General features: G+C 53.2%; 4 protein-coding genes across 4 annotated transcripts; 3 read left to right on the forward strand and 1 right to left on the reverse strand.

The window, feature by feature from the left end:
* Positions 1–571: 571 nt before the first annotated feature.
* CkaCkLH20_10257 (transcription factor spt8) lies at positions 572–2853 on the forward strand (the record flags this gene model as incomplete). The annotated part of the gene is made up of 3 exons (XM_038892971.1): positions 572–707; positions 772–2560; positions 2622–2853. The coding sequence occupies 3 exons, from the start codon at positions 572–574 to the stop codon at positions 2851–2853; spliced, it is 2157 nt and encodes a 718-aa protein (XP_038741626.1).
* Positions 2854–3668: 815 nt separating this feature from the next.
* Positions 3669–5408, forward strand: CkaCkLH20_10258 (sugar porter family MFS transporter; the record flags this gene model as incomplete). Its single annotated transcript, XM_038892972.1, has 4 exons — positions 3669–3929; positions 3978–3987; positions 4045–4803; positions 4861–5408. 4 exons carry the CDS (start codon positions 3669–3671, stop codon positions 5406–5408), a joined length of 1578 nt encoding a protein of 525 aa, XP_038741627.1.
* Positions 5409–7353: 1945 nt separating this feature from the next.
* On the forward strand, positions 7354–9288 carry CkaCkLH20_10259 (major facilitator superfamily transporter; the record flags this gene model as incomplete). Its single annotated transcript, XM_038892973.1, has 8 exons — positions 7354–7549; positions 7605–7891; positions 7943–8134; positions 8207–8530; positions 8596–8779; positions 8830–8916; positions 8972–9003; positions 9061–9288. 8 exons carry the CDS (start codon positions 7354–7356, stop codon positions 9286–9288), a joined length of 1530 nt encoding a protein of 509 aa, XP_038741628.1.
* A 1854-nt stretch (positions 9289–11142) lies between these two features.
* Positions 11143–12764, reverse strand: CkaCkLH20_10260 (homeobox and c2h2 transcription; the record flags this gene model as incomplete). The annotated part of the gene is made up of 2 exons (XM_038892974.1): positions 11143–12461; positions 12533–12764. The coding sequence occupies 2 exons, from the start codon at positions 12762–12764 to the stop codon at positions 11143–11145; spliced, it is 1551 nt and encodes a 516-aa protein (XP_038741629.1).
* Positions 12765–16077: the final 3313 nt, after the last annotated feature.

Below are 16077 nucleotides of genomic sequence, written 5' to 3' on the forward strand. Positions count from 1 at the left end.
GACCCGCTTGGAGCGCCGCCGTCCCCGGGAGATTCGGTCGCCGACCGGCCGAATCGGGGTAGGTGTAACCTAGGTGCCAACGGCCGGCGTGAGTGGGTCTCCGAGGTACGTGGCGGTGCCCTGCCTTCAGTTGCATCTGCGTGTTGGAAAGTGGTCTTCGAAGGCATCATGTAGCAGAGGCGTCACTGTCGAAATCTGACGCCATAATCGACTTCAACAAATAGACCTTTTTTTTTTTCCCCCCAGGTACCTAGTTAGGCACGGATAGGTTGTCCAAGTGAAGGTACGGTGCACGGGCCGACACTTTATCTCTAAGGTACTGAGGACTGTGGGTAAGGCAGCGCATCCCCGCTAAGGTAGGCCTGGGGAGCTGCTTCAACATCAGGGCACGTCGCGACTCAAGCTTTCGCGACGTATCCGTCAACCAGTTCCAATTCCAACTTCGCCTCCGCCTACGCCTCCGCCTCACCTACTGATACCTGCATTCGTATAGACGACGTGTTTTGGACCAGTTTCAACTCATCAATTACCCCATAGTCGCTGCAACAACTGCGTATACCTTTCACGTAACCTGTCCGGGCGCGCGCGCGCGCAAACGACCGACGTCGCGAAGAATACTGCGGAAGCTCCGAGCTTGCCGAAGGAGAATCAGGCCTGGCAGTTCATCGTTAGACTAGGAATCTTCAGAATGGATGACGATGACAGAGGTAAGAGTTGCGCACGTCTACACTCAAGCCAGGTCTTGCTGACTGGCTTGCTTTGGCGCAACAGATTCGAACGCGAGCTCCGAGAACGATCAAGATGAGGTCATGGAAGATGTAGACGATGCCGACGGCGATATGGAACCCGAGGAAGACGACAACGAGGACGACCAAGAAGATGGCGACCGAGAAGAAACCGCCGACGATGCACAAGACAAGGGCAACGAGGAGGCCTCGGGAGACCAAAGAGATGGGTCGAGAGCCAACTCGGCGAGTGCCAGGTCTCCAAAGGGCAAGTCACCACAACCCATCTCGACTCTTTTCCCGACCGTTCGACCAGAGGCCGTCAATGCCAGGCTATACGATATTGTCCCAACCATGGCTGCCCCGCAGGCCACAAGCATCAACGCCATAGCTATCACCCCCGATCTTCGATACTGGATGACAGGAGGATCCGACGGCTACATCCGCAAATACGATGGTCCAGGTACCATCAACGGCAAGCAGCTTCTCACAGTGGCACAAAGACATCCTTTTGTCGACAGTGTCGTCAAAGCGGGCATTCTGATGTCTTATTGGGAGAACGAGGAGCCAGGGCCCCCAAACCCGAGAGGTAACGAAGAACACGTCCTGTCGCCAGTTTACTCTTTGGCAGTACACTCCCAGGCTCTCTGGCTGCTGTCAGGTCTCGAGTCCGGCGGTATCAACCTTCAAAGCGTGCGACACGACGAAGGCAAGCGCATCACCTGCCTCCAGCAACATACCAATGCCGTAAGCGTCTTGTCATTAGCGCAAGACGAGAAAAGCGTATTGAGCGGCAGCTGGGACAAGAACATCTTTGATTGGGATCTGAATACAGGAACAGTGAAGCGCTCCTTCGATGGTAGTGGAGGCCAGATATCTGCCATCGAGCTACGCCCAGTGAACGGAGCGCCAATCCCTGCCGACGCGATGGAGGAAGACATCAAGTTCGACACCACTTTCAGCTCAAACAACGGAAAACCCGTGCAGAATGGCACCAGCGGCGGCGTGAACGGTGCTGACTCCCAAATACCCAACCCCTCTGGCGGTGTTGAGGGACAGGCATCCCCAGCTCACGAATCACTGTTTGGCGGCAGTGACACTGGTTCATTATTTGGCGACAACGTGGGTGGAAACTATGGTGGTGATGATGATGACGAATTCTCGAGGGCCATGGGGGATATGGGCATGCCGACTCTTCACGACGGTTCAGGGCAGGATGGTGGTATGGACCACTCCGCCGACATTGACATGACGAATGCCTTCAGCGCCGACACGACCTCGGCACCAGCAGTCCAGCCACCAGAAACCAGCAGTCCCGAAGCCTCGAGGAATCAGGTGCAGGCACAAACTGCGGATTCCAGTGCTGTAGATGCACAGCTGATGCAGGATGTTGCGAACGCCGAAGCACAACCAGCGTCGAACTTTGGAGACGCTGCAGCAGCACCCGATGGACAGCCATCAGAACCTGCGCCGGGATCACCATCCCTTATCTTCGCGTCAGACCCTCCTGCTCCTGCCATGGACCCCACTCAAACCGCCGACACCATCTTCTTCTCTGCGGCCATCGATGGCCCAATTCGACTTTGGGACCGGCGTGTTCAGGATCCCGTCGCAAGAATAGGCAACCAACGTGGTGTTCCTCCTTGGTGTATGGGAGCATGCTGGAGTCCGGATGGCAACTGGATCTATGCTGGTAGACGTAACGGAACTGTGGAAGAGTACAGCATACACAAGGCTCGAAGCGGCTGGGCACCGGAACGAACTCTGAAATTCCCTACCGGAAGCGGAGCAGTGAGTGCCGTGCGAGCGATGCCCAACGGACGCCATCTGGTCTGGTAAGTTTCGTCACCTTCAACACATTTTTCCGTCGCGGAGCTGAAAGCTGACCATGGGTAGTGCATCACACGACATTATGCGGTTGTATGATCTCAAAGATACGCGTGCCTTTAAGCATTCCACCGTCCCCTTCCTCATTATCCCAGGACCTCCGCGCGCCGGTGTCATCTCGTCGCTGTACATTGACCGGACTTGCCGCTTCATGCTCTCCGCCGCCGGAACACGTGGTTGGGAAGGGACGAGTACGGAGGTTTTGATCGGATATGAAATCAACGTGACTGCGGACAAATGAATGGCTAGCTGTTGGTTCTGGATACGGTGCTTGGAAAAGAAAATCTTCATTCCATTAGAGAAGCGTATGGAGTATGGATATAGCTCTTGGTGCTTGTTTGTTTTGAATGAGCTCCCATTAATTGGGCGTTAAGGAAGTCATGAGACCTGGGTCGCGAGGGTTCTTCAATGCTCTTATTTGTCTCCTCGCAAACTTCTACGCCGCAATTTGTTTCGCAGGACACTTCAATGCTCAAATTGCGCCCAAAATGTCGATTTCCCGGTCATCGCTATTATGATGACTGCACTATGGAGGTTGTTGAACACAAACCGTCGGATGAAGCTCCAACGGCCGATACTCCCCCTCACCCCTCGCGGCCTAGCGGCCTCATCCTCTCCCTACTGATAAGCGGAAGACGGCAAAGTGCCCTGTGCGCCGTGCAATAAAATTTGTTGCCGGGGGCACTTGGCTTTTCCCCGGATTGGCTCGGACCTGCGATGTTACCCCAGACTCCCCAACTTCACCACACCACATCCCCTGTTGACCGGGGGTTTGCGTTATCTCGACTGTCGCTTCGATCGCCTTCACGCTGCATTCGAATCCCTCCAACGATAAAGACTAGCCACTCGGTGCTCTTACCGGTATTTGCCGGGGATGAGGGGGCGTTGATGCCCGTGACTGTTGAATACGACCGGACGTGACCCGGCGCCGTCTGCCTGGGTGGGAATAAGATGAACATGTCGCCCCCGCACATTTCGAACCCGGCCTGTACCGAAGATGAAGTCCAACCTCTTCTCTCTCGGATAGACGATTCATCACACAGTACCAGTTCCGCAATGGGATCCAAAGATATCGAGACCATCGTTACCGGTCCGGACGCGAAGCCCTGCGCTGATGATGCTGCCCTCGCAGAGGCTATTCGCCTCGAGCACAACTTGACGTTCTCGCAGGCCGTCAAACTCTATCCGGCTGCGATAGGGTGGTCTGCTTTTGTGTCTCTAGGAGTCATCATGCTGGCCTTCGATCCTCAACTTCTGGGAAATCTTTATGCCACGCCCCAGTTCCAACGAGACTTCGGCTACGAATATCAAGGCTCTGTAAGTTGACTGGCCCACCCTCCTGAGAGCACCGTTAACAAGACCCAGTATATTATCAGTAAGAGAACCTCCCACATTGCTCTTTATTGAATATTCGTTGTAACGAGTGTCATAGGCGCGGCATGGCAGACCGGGCTTTCTATGGGCAATCCAGTCGGCCAAGTAGTCGGTGCTCTCTTTGCCGCCTACCCCATGGACTGGTTCGGCCGCAAAGTCACGTTCGCCGCCTGTGTTGTTCTGACGGCCGGAATCGTCTTCATCCAATTTTTTGCCCGTTCCCTGCCTGTGCTCCTCGTGGGCGAGCTTCTTGGTGGCCTCGTCCTCGGTATGTATGTCGTCATCGCGCCAGCCTATGCATCTGAGGTTTGTCCTACCGCGCTTCGTGGTCATTTGACGTCCTATGTCAATCTCTGCTTCGTTGCCGGGCAACTTCTGGCCAACGGCGTCACCGCTGGCACATCAAAGCTCAAGAACCATTGGGCTTACTCTCTACCGTTTGCCTTGCAATGGTTCTGGATCCTCGTCATCCTACCAGGTCTGCTTTTCGTACCTGAAAGCCCCTGGTGGCTCGTTCGAAAAGAGAGAATGGACGAAGCGGAAAGGAGCCTCCGTCGACTGGCTTCGGAGAAGGTCAACGTGGCCGCTTCTCTTGCTTTCATCGTAGAGACCGATAGGCTGGAGCAAGAACTAGAAGCGGGAAGCACATACCGGGACTGCCTGAAGGGGGTCAACTTGAGACGAACAGAGATATCTGTTGGTGCTTACTGCACCCAAGTTCTCAGCGGTATTTACCTGATCAACTACGGCACATACTTCTTCCAGCAAGCCGGCTTGCCCACTGACAAGGCTTTTGACATGGCCATTGGTTTTCTCGGTTCGTCGAAACATCCCGCGTGTGACTGTCTGACCTGACTGATCCGATGTCTCCTAGCTGTTGGTTTTCTCGGAACCGTCATTTCGTGGTATTTCTTGATTCACTACGGCCGAAGGACCATATATCTCACTGGTTTGGCTGCCTTGGTTGTACTGCAGCTTCTCATCGGGATTTTGGATTGCGTTCCCGGGAGGCCGTCAGGCGTGACGTGGGCCGAGTCATCTCTCATGCTGGTATGGAACTTCGCCTACGATTTATCAGTCGGACCCGTCTGCTTCGTCCTCATCTCAGAAGCCTCCGCAACACGGGTACGGTCAAAGACCATCGCCCTTGCGACCGCTGCACAGGGTGTTCTTGGCATCATCATGACCGTCGCCATCCCGTACATGATCAACCCAGATGAAGCAAATATGCAGGGCAAGCTCGGTTTCTTCTTCGGGGGTCTCGCCGCATTGTGCTTTGGCTGGGCTTTCTTCCGAATTCCCGAAACGATGGGTCGCACGTATGAAGAGCTTGACATCTTATTCGACAAGCGCATTCCCGCACGTGAATTCAAGGGTTACATTGTCGAGGGCATTTCTTCCCACCATGTCAGGGACGAATGATTGCATCGCACTTTTAGTTGGATTATCAGATTAAGAGAATGAGAGAATATTATGCGACTTGACGTCACTGCACCGGATATACAGCTCATGCGTTATGGTCCATCGTGTCTTCTACCAGTTTCCACATGGCATTGTATGCCTCGTTGCAGGCCTCTTCTATTCCCTTCCGACACGATCCATGACGCTTGAATTATAACTATGGACTTTAACTGTCGTGGAACCTTGTGAATCATCTGGATGCGGAGGAAAACAGGCCTTGGGTGTACTGCCAATGCGGCAATGCGGCCTCACGTATCCTCAGTATCTGCATCATAGTCATCATCATCCGGATGGTACCCGAGAGGTAGCATTTCTTCCGGAACGTCTGGCTGGTATTTCTGGGCAAATTTGCTCGTCTGGATTTGGTTATCGTCCTCTTTTACGACTACCAACCTGGTTTTCGGTTCAACAGGACCAGTCAAATCCCAAAATGGCCTGCCGTCTGTTCTTCTACCTAGCACCAGACTCAAGGCTGTCTCTGGCGTTGAATTTAAATTCACAGAGGTCAGCAGCGCCAACGGGTTCCGGCTGCAGTCTTGCGCAACTTTGGGACTCTGAGCTGGGGCAAGCTTTGGCGATGGCAAGTCCATTACGTCAGAGCTGTCGAGAAGCCCAGCATCAGACATGTCGGAGCCTCCCGACTCGATTATACCTCTGGGCGGGCGAAATTTCGAAGTCCAATCCTGCAGATGAGGCTCGTGGGAGATGTCTTCTCCCGCAGGTAGTATGAACCTGGTCTGGACGACGACAACTTTTGATGATCCATTCCAGTTGCCGCCAGCTAGAGTTCTTATGTAGGACAACATTCAATGGAGTGATATCAATCGAGCGAATGATCCGGCGGTGGTGTGATGTTTGCTCGGTTTTGGCGTGGTCTCGTCTTGTTGAAAACTTCCAATCCAGATTGGGCAATGTCATGTAGTTGATGACAATCAAATTCGCCCATGTTCGTTCAGCATACCTGACTTAATTTAATAGTCCTTTCTCACTGGATCACAGTCTCCACTCCACTGTTCCTCATAAAACATGGGTACTCGTGATGATAATCGAATTGTCAGTTGCTTTGTTCATTCACAGTCCGTCGCCAGCGACATTGTTCGGCAGTACCTTTTACCGCAGAACAACGATGTAAGTCAGCAACCCTACGAAAGTCGCAATTGTTTGAAATCAAAGCTATGTCTCCAAAATCCGTCACTTTGCTGTCCTGCACGGAAGCTAGGCAGGCAGTCCTGCAACAGCATATGACAGGGTTCGAGAAAGATGCAGGGGAGACCGGACGCTTCATGCCTCGATGAGCATCGCTTTGATCGCTCGAGTCTATGCATCTCAGATATCCATAGAAGAGCCAAAATGATGCCTTTTTTTCTGGTTTATTTTTATTCAGCTCTGTCAGGTCGAGGTAATTGCAAACTTGCACCGGGTAACAGATCTCGCGGCGAGGAGTAACGTCCCATGCACGCATCTCGAACTAGGCTTCCAATGCACGGTGACCTTGGTTCGCCACACCGCTACCAATCATGATGCTCTCAGGCACACCAGCCCCGGCATTTATCAGATTGCACTGCAGTGACGCTTCTGCTAACCAGTGATCATCGCGCCAAGGTGAAGTAAGCTGCATCACCACTCTTCTTTTCCCCATTCCCCGCATGAAAAGTAGTAGAACGGCGAGAAGTCCGAGAAGCAACACCAACGTCACCTCGGCAGACGAATCTACCGAACAGAACAGCCTGCTATTCTTCCCCTCATCCCCTCATCCCCATGTTTCTCCTCATCTGGACCCCACGGGGTCAAGGGGTTCGTCCCGCGTACAAGAACAGAATCCGAGCCGTTCCCTAGAGCGCGCGCGCCCGATTCTTAAATCATCCTTCATCGACCACTTGGCTTACTGGCGCGAATGAAAACCGACATGATGGACGCGAAAAAGGCCAGCATCGAGCAGGATGAAAACGCGGCGCCAATCCCGTTGAAGCCTTCGGCTTCAAACCCGACCCCCGAAGAATGGGCACAGCGTTTCTCCGGACATGATGAGGCCTGGCACAAGGATTTTGATAAAGGACTGCTCAAGAAAGTCGACAGGCGGCTCATGCCGACGCTGGTTATGAGTCAGTGACGGCTTCATCAAGACCTCTCCGTGCCTGGAAACTAACGTGACCCCAGTGTATCTCCTCAACTTCCTCGACCGATCCAATCTTGCGCAGGCCCGTCAAGGGACGCTGGAAGAGGACCTGGGCATGTCAGGAACCGACTTCAACTTGGGGACATCAATCTTCTTCGTTGGGTACCTCCTCATGCAACTTCCCTCCAACCTGCTCCTGACCCGAGTACGACCCTCTTTCTACCTCGCGGCATCTTGTTGTCTATGGGGTGTTGTCTCGACCTGCAACGCCGGGGCAAAGAACTTCACGCATTTGGTGGTGATCCGCTTCTTCCTTGGTTTCGTCGAGGTGAGTCTCCAAACATGCCCATGAAACGTCGTACATCTCTGATTCGTACAGGCGCCCTTCTTCCCCGGTGCGGTATTTCTCATGAGCTCCTGGTACACCCGCGCCGAACTCACCAGGAGAATCGCCTATCTTTATGCCGGAAACGCGCTGGCCAACATGTTTGGCGGACTGCTCGGCGCAGCCATTCTCGGTAACCTGGAGGGTGACCTGGGCATCGCAGGATGGAGATGGCTGTTCATCATCGTAAGATATACAACTCCCTATTCCCGACTGCCTCAGAGCGTCTCAATAGTAACCGCAAACACTGCCAAACAGGAAGGTGTCGTTGCCATCGCCTTTGCCCTAGTTGCCATGTGGATTCTCCCCGACTACCCTCACACGACCAAGTGGTTGTCCGAAGAAGAGCGAGCATATGCCGCATGGCGTCTGATCGAAGATATCCAGGAAGCCGACACGTACGGCGAGCAAAGCATGTGGGACGGCGTCAAGATGGCCGTGCGCGACTATCGCCTTTACGTATTCGTCTTGATGCAGCACATCAGTTTGGTGACGCAGACATTCCAATACTTCTTCCCGACCATTGTCGGAACGCTCGGCTATGGGAAGATTGTCACTCTCTGGCTTACTGCTCCGGCCTGGGTAAGATGCAGTCTTTGGCGATGATGCTCGTCTTTTCGAACACTGTTACTGACACATGATTGCAGGCGGCGACCTTCCTCATCTCGCTCTGCGTTACTTACTCTTCGTCCAAGACTAAAGACCGATCCATCCATATTTGCTGCCTCACACTTGTGTCAGCTGTGGGCAATGCCATCGCAACGGGGTCCAGTGTCGTTGGTGTTCGCTACTTTGCCATGTTCCTCATGCCCATGGGTGCCATCTCAGCTTGTAAGTTAACACAATCGCCCCGAGTCGGCATGCGCTCATACAACGTGAAGATCAAATCATCGTATCGTGGGTTGCCAACTCTTTTCCCCGGCCACTTGTGAAGCGCTCGGCGTGCATCGCCATTGCCAACATGATAGGTCGGTAATCCGTTCCAGTCCCTTGGTCTAGGGCAAAATCTGACTGTCACTCAAGGAAACACTGCCACCATTTATGGCAGTTACATGGTTCGTATCTATGAGCATAACGCAACGTATTACAATGTGACTAATTCCCTCCTCCAGTACCCCAGCAGCACCGGCCCTCAGTACGTCCCAGGTGGAAGCGCCAACGCGATCCTGTGCTTAATGGTAGGCGTATTAGCACTTGTTCTCCGCTACCTGCACATCTGGGAAAACAAGAAGCTGGTAACGGCGGAACAGGAGGCAGCGACTGCAGCAGAGGGAGGGGAGAAGGTAGCAGTCGACAGGACGCAAGAGCGAAGAGCGGCTGGCTTTAGGTACATATACTAGGCTGCGTACGAGGCATGTATGTTTGCTGGCAAATCCTTATCATTTGTCTCGGTCAACTCCCGTAGAGGCGATGATATCGTGTTTGGGTAAGGCCAGATAACACATATACGTATATCTATGTACAAAGCGGTGGCTGTCATGTAGAGCAGGTGGAGATTGGATGAGGAGTTTTGACGTGTTATGTTGATTATAGTATGGCCTCAGTGTCCATCAAGTTGATAATGTGAACTGAAAACGCAAAGAGTTTCCCTAGGCGTGCTCCCTGGACCTTATCATGAAGTCAAATATGAGTGAAAGCGAAGATCTACCTATTCCACTTGGGTCAGTTTATGGTCGCTGCGAATCAGAGGTTCTCACTTATGTCTCAAATCTATCTCGATCTGCCTCTATCTGAGAAACTGCCCACTCTTATTATCCCTGACGATAGGTCCTGCGAGTCCCCCAGAAGACACTGACATCTGGACTGCCAGCGCTTTTCTCAGCAGCCCTGCAAGGGCACCAAGGTTCCTCAATGTCTCGCTGTGCCAGCCAGCGAGCAAGCGAGTATACTCCGACGCGAGTGGAAGCGACATATGTATCTCCGTTCACAACCTCCACGTCCGTCAGCGGCAACACCTCCTGCCTAAATGGTTTGGACATTGCTGATTCTTAGCTTAGCTGTGAGTTCCGGACAATACAACGGGGACGAACGGGTATTATCGACACAACGATATGGCCGATACGGAAATATTCCAGTGAATGCAAAGTAAGTTACGCACCACAGGTATGATTCCACGGTGCGCCGTGGATCGCAGTAGGATGGAAGACGGATGATATCGTTATACACGGTCAATAGGCCGAAGCAGTTAGACGAGCGGGGGTGAAAGCGACCCTTCACGCCAGACGAAGTAATGGACGACTCCGATTGATGCGAATGTGACCGCGAACGACGTGAGGAAAGTCTGCACGCAGCCAGGACCTTCACCTCAATAACGCGGGGGCGACTATGTCGTAGTTATACTTGTTAAAAGTTCACCAGTGCTGACCGAGAGCAATTTATCTCGAGCTGTCACCCTGCCGCCAGCCGAAGCACACATATGTGTCTCGCTTGCCTTCAAGTCAATGCCGTCCATTCTTCGCCGCCGACGAGTCGGTCTCATGCCAAGCCGTGATACTAGAATCCACGGGTATGCAAGACGTTCTCCATGTCGACCGGGATTGGGCCGGGAAGGGATTTCGAGGTAGGAAAACGCCTGGATCAAAGACATCTTTCGTTGCTGACCGACTAAACGACGTTCGGACATGAGTGATGTGATGCGTATGCAGGTAGCCGTCTGCAAAGCTATTCACCCTGCAACTCCAGCGAGTCGGTGAGGCGCCTCTCACCAAGGAATGGCAGCCGTCGCCGTTTCGCCATGCCTGGGTTTTGGGTGGTTTCATTGCTGTTGCGCATGCGTCGCTGGTCCGGAGCAGTTTGCGAAGCAATTGATTCATCGTGACAAATATGAAAGACGTCGACACGGTACAATGGAACGATGTTTTGATTTGTATGTATCGATCGCATTTGACATTTGACCACCAACCGTAATGGAAGACCCCTTATCGTGAGCGACGCCTCCGCCTCTTTTTGGCCTGCCCGTTGCCATTCGTATTCCTATCCGATGCCGCGTCCGTACCTTTTTGCCCGTATCCGCGGCCCAAAGAAATGATGATCCAAAAACTTTAGAGACTGGTCTCTCCAACGAGGTGATTACCATTATATACTATACTGATTGGCCGGCGGACGACTCGCTAGCAGCAACCCATGTGACATATGACAAATGAAACGACTTTTCTTCTCTTTTGCAAAAAAATAGGTAAAAAAAATGAGTGTGATCATGGCCCCACGGGGGCGTTGTAATATTGTACAGGCATCAGCGGCCATTCTGTTGACATTGGCGTCGGTACTGGTGCGTTTTCATCGACGACTGTGCTCGAGAAGCTCTCCCAGTCCTCGAAGACCATGCCATCGGGGATGTAGCTGAAGTTCATGGGCTGTGTCTCCGGCGGCGGCGGCGGTAACTCTCTGTCGAGTGACGCGCGGCGAAGGGGTTCTGTCGCGGCTCGTGGTTGTGGTGTGTGAAACAACGGCGCTGGCATCATAGACTGCGCCCTCATCTGCTCCATGAAAGGTCCAGGTGACGAGTCCTGAGACGAAAGGATAGGAGGCTGAGGTGACTGCGTCGGCAGAGTTTGAGAGGGTATCGAAGGAGGAGGAAGAAGCGGCTGAGGGGGGTACTGTTGAGGCATCGTGGGAGGGGGAGGGTAGCATTGTTGGTATTGCATGGGCGGTGACGCAGGTACCTGGAGGAACACGAGGTCGGCGAGCTTGTACGCGATTTTGACGATATGTTCGGCCTCGGTACTAGGACCCGAGAAGAATTCGAGTAGATCCTGAAGTTGACCGGGGCTCTCATTCTCCATGAAGCCCTGAGCACGGCCGGTCTGTGTCGGGTCCCAACTAAAGTTGGGCTGACGTCCGTTGAATTCATTTGCCCTTGACAGCAGGATGTCCTTCCAAGCTTCGTGGATCAGAGGCTGATGGAGAAGACCATAGATGACTCTGGAATGCATCCAGTCGGATTTTGTCTTGCCGGACTCGAAATGTCTCGCCACGTGCTCGACGTGGCGTTCTCTCGAGGGGTGGAGCGCGGAGCAGAAGCCACAAGCCCAGTACTTTCTCCTCTTCAAATACTTGACAACCTTTTCGGAGTGGGGACACGACTTGCAGCCGTGAGACGCCTTGTGGTGCTGGTTGAAGGTGTTGGCTCCCCAGAAACTTCGGTTGCAGCCAGGCTCGGGGCATGGGTACTTCTTCCAACGCTCATGGAACTCTTCTTCGTGACGCTTCCAGTCGTACTTGCGCTTGAATCTCGTCTCGCAGGATGTGCACCAGTAAAAGTTGAAGCGACCGGGACCCCATCCAGTTTGGGCGCTTGCTACCTGGGGCATGCTACCAGGGACACCGACAGCGGCCTGAGGGGCCGATTGCTGACACGGCGAAGAGGTCTGGGAGGATTGGGAGTAGTTGGTAGCGACGGTCGCATTCGATTGGGCGGATCCCATGGACCAGATACTGGCATGACCAGATGAACCTGAGCTCGTCGAGGATACGGAAATTCGCGGTCGGTGACCTATGTGGCCATGGTGAATGGCTGAGGGCACAAGAAGGTAGTTAGCATGTCGGTCGTCTTTTGGGTATCGTCGGAGGCGGCAGGGTACAAACCTCGTGTGGAAGCGTCCTCCATGGCAGCATCCGGTTGAGGTGAGTGATGCTGTTGCTGCTGTTGCTGCTGCTGTTGTTGTTGTTGTTGCTGTTGCTGCTGCTGTGCTCTGTCGTCGGCCTCCCACATCTGCAGCAAAACCTCGCGCGAAAGTCCCGAGCTCTTCAAAGCCTCAAGCGTCTGTCTGGCATTCGCCAGCACATCGGCCGGGGCATCTTGCATGGGGTGATCCATCTGGACGTCTTCCACTCTCTTCCCTTCACACGGTAAAAGCAAATCGGAGCTGGTATTGGTCTATCAAGTTCGGTATGAGACGGTGCGGCGGGAACGATTGGACGAGCCGAGGTAGCGACAGCGGTATATGCGAGCAAAGCGCAGAGAGCACGGCGGTGTATGTGATAGACGTCGACTTGTAGTGAGATCGGCTTGCGGATGAAGCAAGAGCGGAAAGATATAGGGAGAAGGCGAAGCAGAAGCAGAAGCAGAGCAGGGCGTGGTCGGGTAAATGAAGCCCAAATGCGGATGGGTGACGAAGAGATGCGACGGTGGATTCGTAGTGTTGTCGATGGAGTTATAATGGTAAACGAATGTGATGGGCGAGGGAGATATTAAGGGTAAGTGGTAGAGTAGATGAAGATAAAGGTAGAGGTGTAAGGTGGTCGGAGGTAGAGGAGGGTGAAGTAGAGGTAGAGATAGTACGAGGTAGAAGAGGTGGGTGCGGTGCGGCGCGGTGCGGAGCGAGGTCAGGTTAAGATGAGAAAAGACTGGCGGTGGTGTTGGTGGTGGTCGGGGGCGCTTTGTGGGAAGCGAGCGAGTGTGTGCTATGAATCAAAGCCAGCGGAAGCTTGGGCAAAGTTAGTCAGGAACCTAGCGTGGAGAGGGAACGACTAGGGGAGGAGGGGGGCGCCAGGGAACTAGGGACTGGGAGTGGGAGGCGTGAGGTAGAGGGGTGCACCTTTTTTTTTTTTCTTTCTCTCTCCTCTGCTACGTATTTGGCTCGCGAGGGCGTGGTTCGTCGAGGTGGAGGTGTGAGAAACTGGAAAATGGCCGTGGAAAGATGAGAAGAGAAGAAGAAGAAGAGGAAGAAGAAGAAGGGGGTCCTTACAAGTTACACGTAAGGTAAGGTCCAGGCCAGCAGAGCAGTAGAATCCCTGCACGAGAAGCCGTTAGCGCTCTTCTCGTTCCCGGTCGCCGATGTTCGATGACGACCAAGAGAAGAATAGAACAATTCGCACGGGGCAGAGTTACTGTTGGACTACCAAGATGAGAGGAGAAGACCAAGACCAAGACCAAGAGACAGAAAGAGAGAGAGAGAGAGAGAAAGTTTACTTTAGAGAGGGGATTGTACTGGCATTCCAAGTATGTATGTACCTACGTACGGATACGTGGAAAGTACAAATTTGTCGATGTCTGTGAAGCTGCTGCATATGCAAGCCGACAGATATTACACTGTCAATATTCCGTCCGATGTTTGGCTCTTGGGGGAAGGGGGAAAAAACAAAAAAGACAGGCACAGGATCCAGGAGCAGAGATGATCTCCCACCCCTGTCACCTACAACCCGGGCCAGGACCTCGTCCTGGCAGGCCGCAGCCTGCCTGAGCCTGCCACTGACTGGTTAAGCTACCTACCTACCTAAGGCACCTCGTTGAGGTAAAGATGAATCGATGGCAGCGACAACAACAATACCAGCAAGCAAGCCAATTGTTAACCACCTCAGCCTCAGCCATATTAGGGAGCAAACCGGCAAATTCTTGTTCATCTTCGTCTCCCCCCGGCTTCTCCTTCAAACTCTTGTCATTGCGCGGCCTTCGGTCCTGTACGGATTTCCCGAGGATGTACGAAGTACGGATACCCGTATTTCCCCCAAAGTCACGCGTGCAACCATCACTAACGTTGGATGCAGACGAGGGGTGTTTCAACTTTTCCGAGAGACGTGTCTGGTTGGACTGCAGCGCAGCGCAACGCAACGCAACGCAACCGGGAGTGCAAAAGATATCCGTAAAGAAGGGCATCTATCAAACCTGCGTACGAATTACTGCTCTGCTCTGGCAGTCGCAGCAGAATTAGAGGCTGGCGCCGTGCAGAAGAACGAACACCTTGGGGGAGGATGGGGGTGTATGGCTATGGAAAACGGGAACTGGGCTGGGGGTCCTCGAAAAGTAACAGGAGCAAGGTGCAGGGACGATCCCGCGATGAAACGAACCTCTCAGCGCGTCATCGTTCGGTTACGGCTGACGATCTTCTCACGAGTGGTGCGCTCCGCGTCCGTGGGAACAGACCACACCGACCTATCTTTGGGCGACGACGTGCTTCTCGGTACCTCAGCCATAGAATCCGAATCACCAGGAAGACCAAGTCAAGGACAGGGTCGCGCGTAGCGATGGCGGTAACGTATGCGCATGTGGATGCGAAATGCGTGTGATGCGGCTGTTGAGACGACAGCTCCGATGTTCATCCCAATTCGGGCCAAGGGGGCGTGCCACCAGGGCGTTTGAACTAGACCAAGACGAGTTGGAACGAAACGAACGGCCGATGCGCAAAGGGTGGCAGAAGCAAAAAAAGGAACGAAAGAAAAGACGAGATGGGTAGGGTTGAGGAATTTGGGAAAAAAAAAAAAAAAAAAAAAGGTCGGGCGTCGGAGCAGCACAAGATGGGGTGTGCTTGGAACCTTCAGCCTCGCCAGGGTCAAGGGGTTAATCCAGATACAAGGCCAACAGACAATTAGGAGAGATGTCGACGTTGGCACAGGCGGAATGTGAGTGATGCGATGGCAGCATGGGATGGCATGGGATGGAGGATGAGACGAGGATGTGATGAGATGGAATGCAGCTGCAAACGCAAAATCTCGCTGTGATTCGGCTACGACTAGTACGGGGAACGGACGGAAAGGAGAGACAATGGGCAGCACAATTAGACAATCATCAATTCAGTCTTGATGAACGTTAATCGCGTACGGCTAAAGTATTGATACGACATAGGAGAAGTGAACGAACAGTAACCAACAGCAACATGAGATGGACACCATGTCCAAATGCAATTGGTTTTTTTTTTGCCCTTTTTTGGAGTTGGGTAAGAAGGCGCAGGAAACACTTGGCAAGGTGTCTGTCTGTCTGCATCCCAGAGAAGCAGCAAGCCAGCCAACACACAACATAAGGTAGCACCCCAGGAACAGTCTGCCCTGGGTACCCTCGTGCTAGGAGCCTCCATCCATCCAACTTGCGCGCACAATTCACGCAACACGTATAACACACACCACACACCACATACACAAACACGTCGATGATTCCAGCCTAGATCAATTGTGATCGTTGATGATGATGTGCACTAGCAGCTAAGAGGTATCGCCCCGGATGGCAACCTTACGTGCAATATCCCGTCTATTATAGTGTCCCGGCCGCTAGAAGCAGACGCTAGGAAACAAGCGAAAGTCAACCCAAGGCGCCTTAGCGAGACTGAGAGACGAAAAAAGGAAAAGTTTCATTTTCCTGGGGGGAAGGAAACGTGCGGGAACGGCGCGCCACGCGTGGCATAAGCGTTAGGTGCCTA

This window comes from Colletotrichum karsti (genome assembly GCF_011947395.1).
Source record: "Colletotrichum karsti strain CkLH20 chromosome Unknown Scaffold39, whole genome shotgun sequence".
NCBI classification, from domain to species: Eukaryota; Fungi; Ascomycota; class Sordariomycetes; order Glomerellales; family Glomerellaceae; genus Colletotrichum; species Colletotrichum karsti.